Consider the following 19,505-nt stretch of genomic DNA (forward strand, 5'->3'; position numbering starts at 1 on the left):
AGGGCTGCGGGATGCTCTTTGCTGCATCCCTCCCCAGGTGGCTGATGCTGCCTTGGGCACTAGTGACCGCTGGGGTCCTCTGCCAATTTACTTAACCAGGGCTCCGGGTGAGTCCTGGCTATCTGGGAGGAGGAGACAACCATTTTCGCCAGTGAGGATTTCAGCCTGATGGGGGCGCCGATGTACCTGCCTTTTTCCAGTTTACACTCCTTCGAGCCTGGAAGGCATCGTCACGTGGTCCCAAAGGCCGTCCCACATTTGTTCCCACCGCCCCGCCCCCAGGCGTGCGACCTGGCTTACGTGCACCACGTACGCCAGAAGCCGTTAGCTACTCGTAGCGTAGCTGCGGTGGTGGCGCGTGCGCACAGAGAAGCTGCTGGGCCGCACCATTGCCAGTCATGTTGGGGCCCGAATCCGAGCGCGTGTTGCGTTACCTGAGCGAGGTAGAGGAGCTGGCCGAGGCGGTGTTGGCCGACAAGCAGCAGGTCCCTGAAGGGCCCGAGTACGAGGGGAATGTGTTTTTTAATTCCTGCCCTCCTTATTCCTTTATTTTCCCCCTTCACTTTTCCCTTATCCGACTCTGAGCCGGAAGATTGGTCCTTATGCAGAGACGGAAACTGAGGTCTTGGGGTGGAGAGGGCGGGCTGGGCCAAAGTTGCCCCTCCGACACTTTCCCCTTTCTTGGCTCCACCGTGATGTCTGACTTTGGGGTTTTTTCCCTAGATAGTGGACTTGGACTTGAAAAGGAACCAGAACCGGGAAGCTCTGAGGGCTCTGCAGAGAGATCCTAGCCCGTCAGGTAAGTCGTGGCGGAGTGGGGTCAGGGGTCATGGACGGCATCGCCTGGCGTCAGCACGCTTTTCCAGGGGTGAGTCTGGAGTCCAGTACCAAGTAGAAGGTGCTTTCTCCTCTGGGTAGAAGCATTTGTTGGAAGCATTTCAGCCCCTTATATATAGTTCTATGCTGAGCTTTTAGGAATGTTGAGTATAAGCAAGCCTGGCTTTACTGTGACTTTTAGGATCAGTATCACTTAATTATCTTTAATTCCACATATAGCAGTGTAGTGAAGAGGGGAGGAAAAGAAAAAAATCAAATCAAGCAAATGATATTTACATCTAAAATTCACATCACTTTTTTATTGGGTCCAGAACATACTATCACAAATAAAAACAGGAAATATCTTTGAGGACATGGTTCCAGATTCTTCCAACTTTTCCTAACTGTATAGTTAAAATAGGAATTTAGGGCTTTTGTGTTTTGTTTTTTTGATAAATTTTTAAAAACAACTCCATAGAAGAAGAGATTAGAGGTCTCTTTTTTTGTTTGTTTGTTTGGCACCAAATTGGGTCTTATATTTTATCACCTTTCTCAGGGAATTAGGAATACGTGAAGTCTTAGAAGTATACTAATAAATAATAGCTGGCATATAGCACTTGAAGATTGTAAAGTGCTATACATGTTATCTCATTCAATTCTTATAATAACCCTGTAAGAGAAATACAATTATCTGACTTATAGATGAGGAAACCGGGGCTAAAAATAGCTAGGTTGATTTGCATAGGTCAAACAGCCAGTAAATATAGGGATGGATATGAGGCCAAGTCTTCCTGATTCCAGATCCAGAAATACTTAGTGTTTTATCAAGCTGACCATGGCACATTTACTATTTCAGATAAAGTGATGGTTTGTTTTGGAAACATGTTCATCAAGCTTCCCCGACCACGGACAAAGGATATGATTCAGAAAGGTAAGGAACCCTAAATTGTTCTGTGAACACTGTGGCTCTACCCCCCCAAATCAAATTTTACATAGTTTAGGCTTGGGTCTTAATTAAAGCTTATCACAAAGTCTCAGTCCCAGAAGTTTAATAGCCTTGATCCTAGAGATCTCATTTTGGAGAATATATCTCAAAAGAGATCAGAGACAGAAAGTTGATATACATATACACCAAAATATTCATACTACATTTTTTTTTATAATAGCAAAAAACTTGAAACAAAGTGGGTATGTGTTGGTTAAGGAATAGCTATAAGAAACAAGAGGAAAAATTCAAAGAAAGATAAGATTTGTTTGAATTGATGCAGAATAGTGAGATGGATCAGTAAAATCATAAACACAATGATTACAATGAAAAAGTCTTAGCCCTCAAAACCTTCTTGGAACCAGTTTTTTTAAGGGGGGGTTTGAGGGAAGAAGTTGTAGGGTATCAATGCAGAAGGATGAGGCCAAGAGCTGTATTCTTCACTGGAGAAGAAGGAATTGGACATCCTACCATCCTGATACAATGGGAAGAGTATTGACTGAATAGCCAGGATCTGGGGTTCCAGGCCTACAAAATTCTGCCTGAATCCGTAAAAAGATATTGCTGTCTGTGTGATCTTGGAGAAGACACAACTTTGTTGGGTCCCAATTTTTTCATTTTAAAAATAGACTAGATAATCTCTGATATTTCCTCCAACACCAACTTTCTAATCACTGCATAAAAGAAGCAGAATTATCAAACAGGGAAGAATAGTTTTGAAATTATTTGAAAACAAAGTAATTGACAGAGTTCTTGGTGTGTAGTCCTAAAAAAGAAATTTCACAGCCTGATCCAACCTCTCATCTCCACACTTGTATACCATCTCTTCATTTTAGCTAGGTCCATTTCTTAGATTTGTCTAGCACACTACAGGTCCTTCTCCTGTCATTGTTCTCTGTAAATTGTATATTTAAGTTGTATTCTTAAAGGTTAACTCTAGTCCTTACTTCTGCATCTTGTCACTTGGTGTGTTAATCTGTGCCACTCAATAGACATTTAAATATTTCCAGCCAGGTGCTCTTTGGATGTTCTCATTTCTTTAGGTACTACATACATAGAAAGTGTTCCTATAATTCTTTGTTAATGGTGACGCTCTTGACATCCTCTCATAAGAAGACATTTCAAAGCTACAAAGAATTTTATGTTGGTTTTTTTGTTTGTTCAGTTTTTGTGAGGCAGTTGGGTTTAAATGATTTGCTCAAGGTTACACAGCTAGGATTAAGTGTCTGAGGCAGGATTTGAACTCAGATCCTCCTGACTCCAGGGCTGGTGCTCTATCCACTGCACCATCTAACTCCCTCTCCACCCCTCCCCCCCCCCAGCTCCCCCAAGGGATTTTAGACAACATCTAGAACAATTTAATTGTTTTTCAAAGGTGGAGTCAGGGAAAGTCACTTACCTGTGATCACCTAGCAAGTTGTATGTAAGCTTTGTTTTATAAGTCTATGGCTTCCTCCATGTTCCAATCCAGTTGGCATTATGGTTCATACATTCTTAGTCTTAACTAACTCCTTTTCCTGTTACACAACAGTAAGCTTCATAAGGCTGATTCCAGCAACATTAGACTGCTTCCCCTCCCACTCCTCAAAACAACTGCCTTTTTTCTGCTATTCTTTGGGACCTTGGTAGAGTATAATAGACCTCCAATTCCCACTCCTCCAGAATATTCTGTTGACAGACACTGTGGTGTTGTGTGGAAAGGTTACACAACTTGTTAGGACACCTGGAGTTGTCATGATATTCACTAGCTGTGTGACTAGTGGACAAGTCATTTGGTCCCAGCTTCAGTTTCTTCCTCTCTAAGGATAATGCTTCTTGCACTGCCTGCTTCACAGAATAAAGTGTTTTTAAAATTGCAAAGTGTTCTGAAAATGTTAGCTGCTATAATTTTTTTGTTGTTTTTTCAGATCAGGAGCATCTGGATGAGGAGATAGAGAAACTCCGGAAACAGTTGAAAAAGAAGGTCAATCGTCTCTTGGAAGCCCAAGGTAAATAGTTCTTCAGTGGGGACTGAAAAGTGGGAAAAGTCAAAACCTAAATCCCAATTGAGCATGAATCTCAAAAGTTGAAGTAGAACAAATGAATGTAGGAATCTGGAAAGAAAACAAGGTGGGCATAGAGTTGGTACTATTTACCTACCTATTACCAATCATCTGTAGTTCCATTAAAATTTCCTCATAAAGTTGTGTTGTGTTCTCCATTTTGGTCACTTTGAATTAGTTCATGATAAAAATTGAATCTTGGAAAGAGAAAGTAGATGATCCAGGGAGATAGATCTTTATGATCTTGGGTGAGTCCCAAACTGGCTCCTCTTCCAAGGTAGTGATTGCAGTTTGAGTGGCCAGGAAAGCCCTTGAAATAAGAGTCTATGAACCCCCTAAGAATCCTTCCAAAATTCAAGCTGAGTGAGAGAATCACTGTTGCTTAGCGCAACAAAACTGTTTTTGCTTAGCTTTTCTTATTAGACCATTAGTCCTTCCCATGACAGTGTGTAGAAGCCAAGTAAGCTTTCTTTTGCCTAGCTAGAATGTGGTGGGACTAGCCAGCACCTCCTCCATATCACTCTTATATTCTCTCTGACTCATTGACTTGATTCTCCCCATAGGTAAACCGGAGTTGAGGGGATTTAACTTGAAGCCGTTGAGCCAAGAGGAGATGAGAGCCCTTAATGTCATCTTGAAAGGATGAAGTTCAGCAATCAAGGCCCAGCATGGAGGCTTAAATCATTCATTCCTAAATGTCCACAGAACTGCTTTACCACTATGCCAATAACGCATAGTAGGAACTAGCTTCAGAAATCTATCAGATTGCAGTTTGCTACTAAAGACTTTTTTGTTTACAAGATTTGGCTGCTTTATTAAGGCCAGGAACCTACAGCCTGTTATTATCCACCCAGGATACCACCAGGGTGGGCTGAAACACCAAGCCTATTGATAGTCCTTGGAGAAGATCCAAGATGAGAGGCTGGGGCAACAGCAGTGGGAGCATTAGAATGACTGCCACAGGCACTTCCAACAATGTCCTGCTGTCTGGGAGGGTGCGTTTTTCCTCTGCCTCAGACCCACAGCTTGACTATTGTTCTAGTTCTGGGGAAGGGAGTGGGAGAGTGTGAGCTCTTCATTCCAGCATAACCTCTCCACTGTGGAGAAAGAATGAAGAAAGATTTCACAGGCCAATGACTGAGTTTATAGCAGGTATGAGTAGAGCAGCAAAGTTCAGTGGTGGTTTTTGATAGACAGGAAACTTTTATTTGTGGTTCACCACACAGTTCATGCAACTAGCGCTAAAGACAGAGTTCACATTTCCCAACACAGCTCCCTCTTTTCAATTCTTTTTGCATTCTGATTACATCAGAGCTTTTAATAGACTCTTGTTAATACCTCATAGATCAGGCTTTGTTGAGGCTTTGTCTCAAAAGGAATTGCTCCGGCAGTTGTTTCTTCCGTAATTTCAGGGCTTAAGGAAAATTTACTATTGAACATTTCTCTGTCTATAGTTCTATAGCTTCATGGAATTTGCCAGAGTCTATTCCTTGAGGTGGAAATACCTCATGATTATACCAAATTAATTTCTAACGAGCCATAAAACAAACAAATTAAAAAAAAAACTGAGCAGAATAAAGTCCCTGGATGGAATTAATCTCCAGTGTCTGTGATTTGTTTGTTATGCTTGAAACAATTTCCAGTGCTTGCAAATGGCATACTCTTCTGCAGAGACATAATGGTCAATGTGATCAGTGGTATCCCATTGTTAGAGATTATTTACCTTGTATGTAAACTACTGCACTTCAAATATGAGATCACTTGGAAAAGGAAAAATACGTAATCATGTAGGAATGTACAATTAAAGAAGCTGAATTGTGGATTTCTATTAAGCCAGATTGGGAAGATAGGAAGGAAAGGCGAGGCCTAGAATGCAACTAGTGGCTCCTGATACTGATTAAATAATGCCCATACTTGCACTGATCTCTTATGACTCCTAGTTGGGGCCTTACCCTTCTCACTTAGGCTCTATTCTCCCCACTTTAGCATCATCATTGGCTGTGCTAGAGAGTGCGCCCCCTGACCTTGAGTCAGATGCTTGGCCTTTTACTGGCATGAGTGGGACTTGGAGCCAGTCACTTCTTTTCCTTAATTTCCTTTTCTGTAAGATAGTGATGATACTTCAACTGTCTTCCTCACAAGCTTGTGAAGAAAGTTCTTTACAAACTTTAAAGCTATATAAATGTATCTATAGCAGGTTTATAAAGTGCATTCTGGAAAGCTGATGCTATAGCATCATCCATGTAGAAAAGAGATTAAAATTGGCCTTTAAAGTTAGCAAAGAATTTTAAGTCCATTAGCATAGGCACATTGGATTACTGCTCTTTTATAGAGAAGGAAACACTTTCAGAAAGGGTAGGTGATACTTTGTCTTTGGATCATAAACATGACCTCCGTGAAACCTTTCCTGATCTCTAGCAGTTCTGATATTTTTTTCATGGACTTTACTTAATTAGTACTTTCTCAGCCCCTCTCAAAGCTTTTGGGTTCATGTTATATTACAATCTACATTCTTGGATTTCCCTTTGGGCTATAAAGAGCTTGAGATGAGACTGATCTATTTATCCCTAACCTTTGCATATATTTTTTTCCTTTGGTCTGGATTTGTGAGTGTGATGAAACAACTTCTGCAGTAAAAATCAATTACTATTTTGCACTTAGCTCCTCAGGAGGGATTGTATCACTGATAGTACTTCAGTCCCCAACATGCATCAATCACAGTGCTTCATATATATAAGGGCATAAAGTGGTGATTGAATAAATGACATGTTCAGGGTCACATAGCCAGTATGTGTTAGAAGTAGGACTGCTCTGCCCTTAGAAAGTGCATAATAAGTAGCTGGTTGGTTGTTGACCCCACTGGGTAGATGTGAAAAGAGGTAGCCTGACATTAAAGAGTTGACCTTGGAAGTCAGGAAAACTTGGGATCCTGCTGCACTTCTAATCCATGATGGCTGTGACTCTGAGCAAGTCAGTTATTCTTTCAAGGTGCCAGGCAAGCGCCTCAGACCATGAAGGAGCTGCCGAGTAGTCACGCTGTATTAGGAGAGGGACTTTCCTAAACAGATGGGAGTTGTTGACACCAGTGAAGTCACGTGTGGTCCATGTAATGGAGGTCCATGAGGAAACGAGTGACTTGTCTGAATTCTTTTACCAAAGCTGGACCTAGTCCTGTAACTGAAGTCTTCTGACTCTGAATTTACACCTTGGCAACCTGGTTGGAGGCAATGACTCCCTTGCCTCCCGGAGCATTTCCCACTTTCTAAAATGGGGAATACCTCCCCTGTCTGCCTGGAGCAAGGAAGAATGTCTTGTGAGTATGTATATAAGTGATATCCAGCACATCAGCCAATAAATCCCAGCCAGATCAGAAACAGAAGTCAAATGACGATTTGCTTTTATTAAGAAAAGTTCTTTTTACGGCTGTGAGGCTCGCTGAATTTCTCTCTATAGGTTAAATCCTTAGTTCCCGATCACAGACTAACCCCTGTCAAGGTCACAAACCCATCCAGTTTCCCAGACTGGCACTTCTCCTAAGCACGCTTCACGGGCAGTGCTCCTTGGAGCCAGCAAGTCCAGAGGCTGATGGTCGGTGACATGCTGAGCCAGCAAAACTGTTGGCAGGCCTGAGAGAAACTGGAGGCACTGCTCCAAAGTTGGGAGGGGTCACTGGGCACCTGCTTGGCTCAATTTCCCCGTGGTCCACCATGATTAGCTGGTAACTTTCTTCCGGTTGTGAAATGAACGGAAGAGCTGCCTCAGCTGTTTCTTTCTATCGTTATTGCAGCCTGAAATAAAAGCAAAAATGGGCAATACTTAAGAGCTGGTAAAGAGAAGAGCATGGCTGTGGACAAGCCTCAATGTTCTCATCTGTCAAATGGGAATATGAATAGCCCATATAGTACTTAAGAGTTTACAAACACACCTCACAAAATCTCCAGGGTAGAGTGTAATCATTACCACCCACATCTGATAGATGAGCCAATAGGCCTAATGTGTCCTGGGACCAAGACCAGCTCTTGTTCCCCCACTCCACCTCATACTATCTTCACAAGGTAATTTTCAGGAAAGCACATTGAAAAGAAAAACTAAGGAAATGTGAGCAGTTGACACCAAATCAAGTTCAAACTCTTACGTGGTTTTAAAGGCCCCTTTTGGTTCTTTTCTCACACTCCTTCCATCCATGGGCCTGTGCTCCAGCTCATTTACATTACCCTTTATCCCACATTTGCCCCATCCCAGGCACAAAAGGAAACCCCACCCAGACCCAATGAACCAGTCTAAACATCTCCAAGAAGCCTTCATTGGGTGTCCTAGTCTTCATGATCTTTCCCTTTCAGACTTCACCTGACTGGAAATACATGGAGACATCCCTACTTTAAAGAATTTAGAATGAAGAGAAAAACGGGCAGTTTGACATGGGTTTGGGAAGACTGCTACAAAGGGCTTCAGAGCAAGGCTAGGTAGGGTACCAGGACTAAGAACCTAGCAGAAGGAGCACACTCAAAAAGAAAAGTACAAAAATAACATTTCTGATGAGGACAAAGGAATGTTGTCTAGAGACACGTGTGTACAGAGAGCTCACGACTGATGGAGAAGAAATGCCCAAATCCAATGGTTTGACACACTTCCCCACTGTCCCCAGACCAGGCCAGGCTGGGAATACAACCCTCTGAGAAAGCCCTACGTACCCAGGTGGGTGTTGGCCACAAAGTTCCCAGTCCCTGATAGGTCGACGCCCTCTTCTCTGCTCACTGGTCCGTCATTCCACATGAGGTCAAAGCCGCCAACTCGCTTTTCTTTTCCCGTGAGCCTAGGGGACAGATGGTGCGGATGGGTAGCAAATCCCAGCATGGAAGCAGCCCTGGCAAGGGAAGCCGTGAGGAGGGGGCACTAGCCATAGACCTCAAGGACCAGTGCTGGCATAAACCACAGACCCAGGTGGTCAGCGGTGTGAGGACCTGGTGCCCATTTTAGAGAAGTCAGTCAAAGCTCAGACAATTTGCTCATACTTAGAAAGCAACATTAGGCCAAAACGTGGGCCTAGGTTTTCAGACTCAAGTGTACGTCCTCTTAACAGGGGAAAGCTATAGAAAAGCTGTAGCAGGGTAGAGTTTGAGGAGAAAGCACTGGGCTTGTAATTAACAGCCTTTAACTGACACCTCTATAGCACTTTAAGATTTCAAAGGCTCTCCATATCATTCCCTTTGGTCTTCATCATAATTCTATGCAATAGGGAGTAAACAAATTTTTTTCCCCAATGGCTGTGGAGTAGGGGCAGGAGGACCCCAATCTGTGATTCCATTGCTGTGTGACATAGGAAACTTACCATCTGAGAATTCCCTCTACCACCGTACCCTCATCTGTAACAAACAGCCTTAGAGAGCTACTGCAAGATTGCACAGCCACTATGTCAGAAGCAGCTTTGGAATCCAGGCTTCTAGTTGCCCATTTTACAGATGGAAAAAGAGGCTGAGTGAAGAAATGACTTGCCTACACAGCTAAGTCCGGCCTCAAACCCAGCCCCTCTGATTCTAGCTGCAGCGTTCTCTCACCGGGCACACTGCTCTCACTGTTGGCTTTGAGTGCCACATTCACCACCTGCCGGACATCACCTCCACGGACCTGTTTGCTTCATAAAGCCTGGGGAGGTGAGCCTTGCCCTCCCCCACTCCCGTGGCTGCTGTGTGTCCGTGCGTGTGGCAAGGCACTCTGTAAAGTGCATGGGATCATCCGTTTTGAGCATTCCTCTTACAGAGACCTCTCTCCTTCCCCAAGGACCTTTCGCCCCAGCTTGCCGCTTCCTTTTGTGTGTTGTCTCCCCCCAGTAGATTATAAGCTTCCTGAGAGCAGAAGCTGCCAGTGCCTGGCCCCCAAACTTCTCTGTGAAGTTATTCCTCCCCAACAATTACTCTTTCCCTAGGAGGAGGAAAAAAGAAGGATCAGTGCTTCTGACAACCTAGTTTTCTGTGCATGTTAGCATCTGTTGAGAAGCAGTGAGACATAATGGACAGGGAGCCTCCCTCGGAGTCAAGACCCCCTTGGCTGGAGTATCCAATACTTGCTGTGTTGGTATTAGGCAAGTCATTTAACCTTCCTCTCACCCTCCTCCTAAGTCTCTAAGACCATAAATTGCAGAGGAGGAGCTATCTTACCAAGAATTCTCTATACCAATGAAATCACAGCTGGGTCTGGTTAAAAAAAAAAAATAGCTCCAGTTGGCATTCCTGAGGGCAGGAGTACCTTGATTTACAAGACAACTGTGTTCTTGAAAAGTGAATAAATCACATTAAGAAAAAAAGAATTGTAAGTTAAAAATGCTAATTAAAACCATTGTGAAGTGCCATCATTCAATTGGCTAAGATAACAGAAAAGAAAAATGACAAATGCTGGAGGGGCTATAGGAGGACAGGCCCACCCAACACATTGTTGGTGGAACTGTGAACTGATCCAGAACAATTTGGAACTATATTCAAAAAGCTATTAGACTGTGTTTACATTTTCAATACTACTACTAGGTCTACATCCCAAAGAAAGACCCATTTGTACAAATATATTTTTAGCAACTTTTTGTAATGGCAAAGGATTGGAAACTGAGGGAATCTCTTTTGATAAACAGTGGAATGACTGAACATGTTAAGGTATATGAATGGAATGGAATACTATTGTGCTAATAAGAAGTCATGAAGGAGAGAGTTTTAGAGAAACCTGGGAAGATTTGAATGAAAGCATGTAAAGTGAAGTGGAAAGAACCAGGAAAACAATGTACTTAATAATAGCAATATTTTAAGATAATCACCGTGAAAGACTTAGCAACTCTGATCAACATAATGATCAAACAATTCCAAAGGACTCATGATGAAACATGTTGTCCACCTCGAGAGAGAGAGATCTGATGGACTCAGGAGGCTCATGGAAACATATTTTCTTTCCTTTTTTTTTTTTTTTTGGTAGTAGTGGGGAGAGGGCTGAAAACATGACTAATGGGAAATTTTTTTTGCATGATTTTACATATTCATAAGTTTTGTTTTTCTTTCCTCCCTAATGGATGAGGAGTAGGGGGAAGGAAAGAATTCAGAACTGAAAATCAAATAAAATTGAATTTTAAAAAATCAAAAATCAGCTGCATCAAGAAAAAATAATCAATCATAAATTTTAGGCACTCTAAGTAAAGTAGAAAGGGCACTGGGTTGGGGGGACTCAGGAGAACTAGATAATGATCCTGTCTCCTAAGAATTAAGACATTATTTTGTGTAAATCACGGTTTTCATATACTTAAACGAGGACCCCCCAGGGGTCTTTAGGTTAACATCAGTGTCCCCACCTGCCCTCCATGTCTACAATGTGCAGTGTGTCTTCCAGAAGGCAAGTCTTGAGTTGGTAGTCCTCCTGGCTGCTGGCAGCGAGGGATGGGGAAGCGTTGACCTCAAGAAGCCACCTGAATATTAGGTGAAAGGAGGTTTGGTGATCTCTCAGCCCTGGAGTAAGATACCAGATAACCCCATCTGGAACTCTTAGTTTACTCTCAACCTGGCCCACAGGAAGAAAATGAAAACCATTTACTTTGGGGTTTTTGCTTTGGGGGAAATCAGCACCATTAGTCATGATGATGATAACAGACCTTTTTATGGCTCTTTCAGCACTTTCAGTATCTATGAACATTTTATTCTCAGAATTCTTTAAAGCCCTGTGATCCTCATTTTAGTGAGGATTAAATTGAGGTGCATAGAAAAGAAAAGTACTTGTCTGAGATTACACAATAAATCAATGGCATCCAAGGCTAGAACCTACACCCAAACCCCTTCCACACTGTGTTGCCTTAATGGTACTCTGAGCTTCTAGATCTAAATTTTTAGATCTTTGAGATGTAGAATGTTGACTACCTTATCTATATGTTCTTTGTACCCCTTACTTAGCTCGTGACCCAGACCAGCTGTTTGCTCACCCTCTCTTGCCTGTGTGAATGGAGAAGGCTGTATTGCAGGGAGTTGTTAGGGACTGGTCTTGGGGATTCTCTGGGTTTGGGGACAATCGGAGCATATTGAGGAGCTTTCTCCAAACTGCATGACACATGCAGACACAAGTTGGGATGGAGCCAGACAGCTCTTACCTTTGGCTAGTAGTGGTTAGACATAGGCATCCTATAAGCTATAAAAGAGTCTGCCTTGTACAGAGGCCATTCTATAGGAAGGACCAATCTGTAAAACATCACTTAGCTCAGATTGAACTGTGGAACTGGCCATCTTCAGGAATGGCCCAATCTGTGGACAGAACACCCTGAGCAAGAGCCAGCCCACGGGATGGACCGTTGCACAGAATGGACTGTCCTTGCCCACACGAAGCCCCTTACGGTTTGAGGTTCTGGTCGATGAGAATGTCATAGCCATATAGCTCAAAGCAGTGCTTATCACTGATGATGACTTTCTGCACACTTTGCAGGCTTTTGATGAAGATGTTGTCCATGTCCTGGAAGAGCGTCTCCACAGCCTCAGGGCCATGCTTGGAAGTCAGGTATTGGCGAAATCGCTGGATCATCCATTTGCAGCCCTGCCACAGAATCAGAGGCTCAATAGAAGGAACCTCAGGCTGCAAAACCCTGCACCTAGCTCAGAGGGATCAGGGAAGATAGATTTCAACTTAATCCAACCCCACTCCACCCCTGTCATTTTATAGAGGTCCCGAGATGTAGAATGTTTGTCCTTTGTCAGATAGGTAACAATTAACAAAGTCTGGATTTGGACCTGGGGGCACTGACTCCCACTCTAGAGCTCTTTCCATTGAATCTTACTATCCTTCAATACCTGGGATAACTAGGGGGTCCTGAATTATCAGGCAGAAGAGCCAAATGATTGTTAAGTGAGCATATTAGGGTTTAACAAAACCAACTTTTAGGAGGTATCCTTGGTTCAAATCACATTTAGTCCCACCTACTAGTTCACAGTAACAGGGAAATCTCAGGTGTAGGGTTTCTGCTTAAACCCTCAACTAACCAGAAAATTCCATTTCATTTCTGTTGTACTAAATCACTGTCTAGTTCTCAGACATAGGCCCTATCTTCTGGGAGCTGATAGGAACAATGGAACCTTCCTTTTTGGTTCCATGGCAGATGAAGTCTCTTGGACTCTCATTTATTGGACTAGATAATCTCCATGGTCCTCATTCTTTTTCTCTTCTCAAGATTTGAGTAAGAAAAAAGTCCATCACCTAGACTCAGCATTTTAACACCCTTGTCTGTCCATCACTGGTGAAACTATAAAGCTGTTTACAGAGTTTGTACAGACTCTGAAAAAAATAACCCAGAGCACAGAATCTTGAATCTAAAGAAGAATGAAGATCATCCATTGTTTGACAGATAAGGAAAAGCAGGTTAGGGGGATGAAGTACTCTGCTTAAGCTTACACAGAAAAGTTAGAAGTAGAAATGAGAAGTGAACCCTTGCTTCTGAGACTCTTAACCTCTTCCTTTATTGTGGTAGGGAATTTTATGGCATATATCTTCATATGAGAATGGCTGGATATCACTGTGGCTACATGGCCCTGTGAGCCTCCTGACACTTACCTGGTTGGGAGAGGGTTCCTGAAGCCTTGCCAGTGGGAAGTCCTGTGTGGGAGGGCCTACGCAGCTCTGAATGGAAACGTCTAAAAGCCTAGGTAGTGAGCAGCTTTGTGTCCTGCAAGGTGACTCGGCCCTCCTGGGGCCATGTGCCAAGAAGCTGTGGCCTCTAGGGCCACATGACAAGTGCCTATGTCAGATTCACTGGCTCAGCCCCTCAGCAGTCAGAGGGATCGGTAAAACAGCTATAGATGTGGGGTTTTACTTGACTTCTTTTCAGTGCTGGTGAACTTTGGGGTTGAAACATGTGTGTGTGTGTGTGTGTGTGTGTGTGTGTGTGTGTGTGTGTGTGTGTGTGAATGAACTAAGGAGAAGAAGCATGGTACAACGGGAAAAGGAGAGAGAAGAGAGAGAGAAAGAGAGAGAGAGAGAGAGAGAGAGAGAGAGAGAGAGAGAGAGAGAGAGAGAGAGAGAGAGAAAGAGAAAGGAGATTTGGAGTCAGAGGACCTGGATACAAATGATCCCTCTGTCATTGCCTATGACCTTGGATTAGTCACAACTTCACTGGCCTTCAGTTTCATTTGTAAAATGAGAAGATTGGACTATACAGACTTAGAGGTGCTTTTAATTTCAAAATTTATGATCTTTCAAATGAATAAATCAACTTTCACCAAACCAGAGACCATCCAATGGCAGCAAGAGAGATAGAAGGTTTTTTTCTTCAATAATTCTTGGGCCAGTCAGGAAAGGACAAGTAAGTGAGAGCAGAAAATAAGTGGGTCAAAACCCCTGATAGGTCAGGAATCTACCTTTCCAGTCTTCGGGGTCAGAGTCCATCCCAATCAAGCCCTCCAGAAGAATGGACTTCTGGGTGGAATAGGCTTTCTTCCTTGTGGGAAATTGTCCCTTGCCCCAAGTCCCCCAAGGCTTCAGACACTGGTTATCAAGGATGTAATGAATTAAGAAGCCTTGCTCCCAGGACCCTGGCCTCCCAGGATGCTTGTCTTTGGTCCATGCCCTTGGATAAGAGCAGCAGTTTCTGATGCTCACTCACCTTCTCTGGATCATAGTCAGGGGATGTCTTCTGCACAGCAACGTTGGTGAGGTGAACATCTGACAGAGGTAAGCAGTCAAGGTCTAGGATTAGAAACTAAGAAATCCTCCCCTCCACAATTGGGTAGGGAGCTAACCATGTCCCCCAACCTCCCACACTTATCTTAGTGGCAAATTTTTCCATCCTCCATTCCAGGATGAAGCTAGGAAAGATACTGCATTTAGGATCTCAGAATCTTATAAGGCCAGAGCTTAGGGGCTTTAGATGGCCATTTTGTGCAATCTATATACTTAACAGATGGGGAAAAAATGGATGTCCAGAGAATGGAAATGGCCAAAGACTGCTGGACAAGATAGAAGTCACTTCTATTCTCTGGTCTCAGTTTCCTCATCTTAAATTGAGGGAATTGAACAAAATAATCTCAAGGGTCCTTTCTAGTTCTAAATTCTTCCCATTTCAAAGTTAACAATCACTATTGTCTTCCGATGATTAATGTGATGACTAATGATGTGACAAAAAAGAATCTAGCATTGTTAATGATCCTAAAGTTCTAGACTAAAAGCTAAAGGCTTTGTTGGTGCACAGGTAGGGTCTCCATTGCCACTGTCCGTTGGAGAATGGTGATTTATAAGAGAAAGACAAATTCTGAACTTCTGGACATGGCTTAAAATATAAGAATAGTGATGGAGCTGATGTCCAGGGATGGAACACACTGCCCAAAGGCCAGTAAAAATGTGAAAAAAAAAGACCTGATCAAGAAAAAATGGCAGGATCTGGGGGATGGGATGGGGGGAAGGAGAGGAAAAATTGGAACAAAAGGTTTGGCAAAATTGTCAATGCTATAAAATTACCCATGCATATAACTTCTAAATAAAAAGCTATAAATCTGGAATTATGCCCAAAAAGTTATCAAATTGTGCATACCCTTTGATCCAGCAGTGTTTCTATTGGGCTTATATCCCAAAGAGATACTAAAGAAGGGAAAGGGACCTGTATGTGCCAAAATGTTTGTAGCAGCCCTGTTTGTAGTGGCTAGAAACTGGAAAATGAATGGATGCCCATCAATTGGAGAATGGCTGGGTAAATTGTGGTATATGAATGTTATGGAATATTATTGTTCTGTAAGAAATGACCAGCAGGATGAATACAGAGAGGACTGGCGAGACTTACATGAACTGATGCTAAGTGAAATGAGCAGAACCAGAAGATCATTATACACTTCAACAACAATATTGTATGAGGACATATTTTGATGGAAGTGGATTTCTTTGACAAAGAGACCTGAGTTTCAATTGATAAATGATGGACAGAAGCAGCTACACCCAAAGAAAGAACACTGGGAAATGAATGTGAACTATCTGCATTTTTGTTTTTTTTCCTGGGTTATTTTTACCTTCTGAATCCAATTCTCCCTGTGCAACAAGAGAACTGTTCGGTTCTGCAAACATATATTTTATCTAGGATATACTGCAACATAACTAACATATATAAAACTGCTTGTCATCTAGGGGAGAGGGTGGAGGAAGGGAGGGGAAAAATCGGAACAGAAACGAGTGCAAGGGATAATGTTGTAAAAAAATTACCCTGGCATGGATTCTGTCAATATAAAGTATTATTAAATAAAAAATTTGAAAAATAAATAAATAAATAAAAAGCTAAAATAATAATAATAAAAAAGAAAGAATGGCAGGAAAGAGACTCAGCAAATCATAGACAAGAAGAGAACAAGCACAAGACTTCTGGCTCAAAATATAGTAGTTAACTTGGCCAACTAGAGATCCTTATATAAAGAGGCAAATTTGATTTCACTGATGTCAATGAAACTTGATAGGACAAGACTCATAACTGGTATATGACTCTGAAAAGATAGTGAATCAATAAAATAAATAATAATAGTGTAATAATAAATCAATAAAAAAGAGGTGGAATTTAGTAGCATTACATATTAAGAAAATAGATATACTCATGAAATTCAAGAACCAGAAGAGGGAATATGATGCAAAGCATTTGTGTTAGGATTAACTGCAGAGGAAGAAGAGCAATACTATAGTGGCTTATAGGCTTCCTTTAAAGAAGGAATTAAAAAGGAGTTTGGGAACAGGTGAAAAACTATGCATTCCAGATATGGTAATATAATATTACAGTTTTAAGGGACTTCAAGATATGCAATATATGCTAAAATTCTTTCTATGCCAAAAGCAGAGCTGCTGATAAATTTGTGATTTGTATTAATGATAATTATATCCTTCAAAAGATGAAGAAAGCAACTGCTGTTCTGAACTTGATTCTGATCAACAAAAAGGAACTGATTGCTGAAGATGAACCTTGAGAACAAGAGATCATAACATAAGAAAGATGGTGATGGAGAAGAAAGCTGGCCATAACCTATAGGCACCAGAGCAGATCCAAATGGGTTCAGGGAAAGGATGGCCTAAATGATATTGAGAGTAGTTGGCCTAAGAAAGATGGGAAATTGTCAAGAATAAGCAGAAATTATTCCATTAGGGGGTTAAAATGGTGCCTTAATGTGGATACACAGGGAATTTATCAATCATCTCAGATTACAAAAGGACAAGCACAGCAAATGAAAGCTATGACAAGTAATGAAGAATGAAAACAAAGCAGCATGGTTCCATAAGAATCAGCAAGTGTGCTAAAACTCTACAGGAAGCGCAAGTGGCAACCAAAAAGGACACAGTTATGTTGGAAGCAAAGGGAAGATCAAAGAAGAGTCCAAAGGGTGAGTAGAAGGATGATAATTGGTAACAGTGAGAAGGATGAACTTTTCAACTCTTATTTTGTTCCTTCATTTTCTTCCAATTAGACAAAATTTTGGATTGACTTAGTTAATGAAGAGTATGGGTAAGCACTAAGGAGCTATCAGACAAGCAAGTCACCGGACCCAGATGACCTAGAAAAAACTGATGTGACTGATGAGCCATTACTAGTGATTTTTAAAAGATCATGGGAGTTTACAACAGTACCTGGCACTTGAAGAAGAGCGAATATACCCATTAAAAAAGGGGAGGATGGAGAACAGTGTTTGCCAACATAGATAAGTAAGCTTGACAACAAAATTGTGGAACACACAATTAAATGTATTGAAGGTGAACATTTAATTCAACACCAATTAAAATTGTTGAGGGTCAACTATATGCAAAGCATCCAAGAATTAATTCTATTAAGGGAATACAATACACAAATGCATAATAAGCAAATACAATGTGCATGCATGGGAAGAAATTAAAAGGAAGGTTAAAGACAGAGAATACCACCATTGGAGAGATAAAGGAAAAGAGAATGAAGGTAAGCTCCTCTCACAGTAGAACTCTATTCATTCATCCCATTTGTATCTAACATAATTAGCACATGGTGTTTGATAATCAAGTCAAGTATTTCTTAATCTTAAAGCATTGTACTAAGCAGTGGGTTAAGAGGAAAGGTAAAGGACATTCTTGTGAAGGTACTAGTGAGCTAAAAAAGGAAACAATAGACAAGTGTGTATAATATATAAGATAAATTGGAGATATAATTGATTGGTCGAAAACTAAAAACCAACCTTGACTTCATCAAATCAAGCCACACCTACTTAAGTTCACTTCCTTTTTTGACAGAGAAACTTAACTGGTACTTCAAGAAAGTGTCATATTTTATTTGTGCTATTTATGCTGCTAGATTGAGTGCCTTGAGAGTAGACCTGTTTTACTTCTCTATTTGTCCCCCTGGTGCTTAGCACTGATGTCACAAATAGTAAGCACGTGGTACATTCTTAACTCATTCATTCTTTGATTTATTCATTTATAATATAATTAGATTTTAGCAAAGTATTTCACAAAGTACTTAAAGTTATGCTTATGGACAAAAAGGAAGATAATAGTACTGTTAGGAGTGTGAGATGGAGGTGATAGTACTATTAGGAGGAATCAAAACTAATTGAATGACTGGACTCTGGATCAATGTTACCTGAGAAAGAAAGTCTTAGTGGAATAATTCATGGATTGTCTGTAGAGTGCTACGGACAGTGGGAGAACTCTGGGTGAGATATAAGACCCTTCAGCCCAGAAGGAACTTACTGACAGTGTCTGGTTCAGCTCCCCATCTCCCCAAGGGCTCTCAGCCTTCCTGAGAAATCAGGGGGCAATGACAACCTGTGTTGTAATTGAACCAGAATGATACCAGGTGAAAGAGTGATACTAGTTGGCAAACTACATATAATGGCAAGTTGTTTATGTGGTCCCATGTGTGCAGTATATAGCACATGCCCAGTGTTTTTGTTACTTAAGGGTATGAGGGTATAAAAAGGGGAAAGAACTGGGAATAAATGGACTCCATATTTCCACCACCCTCAGGAGTCCCGCTTCATCACTTCTTCACTAGGACGGTATATTTTAATCACCCCAGCTTGGGGGCTTTAAAAAGCAGGACCCAACATTTGTCCTTGGCCTTGTTCTACTCATTATTTGTATCAATGATTTGGAGGAAGGCATCCAATTTGATTGTCAAATTTGCAGAGTATGATAGCTAAAACACTAGATGACAAAATACAAATCCAGAAATTCCCATATAGGTTATTACAACGAACCAAATTGATTAATAGGGATAAATAAATGTGAAGTTCTACCCTTGAGCCCAAATAATCAACTTCAAGAGTATAGAATGAGGAGCTTCTGGCAAAACAACATTCTTATGAAAGAGATCTGGTGGTTTTAGTGAGCCACTAGATCAATATGTAACACTAGTGTGACAAAGCAGTCAAGAGAACAAATGCTATTTCATTTAAAAGGTAACAGAACAAGGCAGGTAATAATTTCCTATGTTGTCTCTTTTAGAATAGATTTAAACCTCATAAGACATAAAAAATCTTTCCAGAGAAAAAATGGTAACTAATATAGGTGATAGAATTCTCAAATGTTCCATACAAGGATGATGAAGCAAGGGATGACTAGCCTAAAGAAAAGATAACTTGAGGACATAATCACTGTTTTGCATCAAAGGAAAGAACTAGGAACATTAAGTGGAAGTTGGAGAGGCAGATTTGGTTCAATTAGAGCTGTCC

General features: G+C 41.5%; 2 protein-coding genes across 5 annotated transcripts in view; one reads left to right on the top strand and one right to left on the bottom strand.

Annotated features, from left to right (window-relative positions):
- Window positions 1-348: 348 nt before the first annotated feature.
- On the top strand, window positions 349-5,440 carry PDRG1 (p53 and DNA damage regulated 1). The gene is made up of 5 exons (XM_051979449.1): window positions 349-485; window positions 724-799; window positions 1,673-1,747; window positions 3,709-3,789; window positions 4,407-5,440. Exons 1-5 carry the CDS (start codon window positions 399-401, stop codon window positions 4,487-4,489), a joined length of 402 nt encoding a protein of 133 aa, XP_051835409.1. The 5' UTR covers window positions 349-398; the 3' UTR covers window positions 4,490-5,440.
- A 1,783-nt stretch (window positions 5,441-7,223) lies between these two features.
- The window catches only part of TTLL9 (tubulin tyrosine ligase like 9), a 43,365-nt gene continuing 31,083 nt past the window's right edge, over window positions 7,224-19,505 (bottom strand). For all 4 annotated transcript variants that reach the window (XM_051979394.1, XM_051979396.1, XM_051979393.1 and 1 more), the window contains 5 exons: window positions 14,450-14,508; window positions 12,194-12,390; window positions 11,168-11,281; window positions 8,535-8,656; window positions 7,224-7,631 (listed from right to left, as the gene is read on the bottom strand). In XM_051979394.1, the coding sequence (XP_051835354.1) occupies window positions 7,555-7,631; window positions 8,535-8,656; window positions 11,168-11,281; window positions 12,194-12,390; window positions 14,450-14,508 (569 nt within the window). In that variant the 3' untranslated portion in view covers window positions 7,224-7,554. The remainder of the gene's footprint in view (window positions 7,632-8,534; window positions 8,657-11,167; window positions 11,282-12,193; window positions 12,391-14,449; window positions 14,509-19,505) is intronic.

This window comes from Antechinus flavipes, chromosome 2 (assembly GCF_016432865.1).
Source record: "Antechinus flavipes isolate AdamAnt ecotype Samford, QLD, Australia chromosome 2, AdamAnt_v2, whole genome shotgun sequence".
NCBI classification, from domain to species: Eukaryota; Metazoa; Chordata; class Mammalia; order Dasyuromorphia; family Dasyuridae; genus Antechinus; species Antechinus flavipes.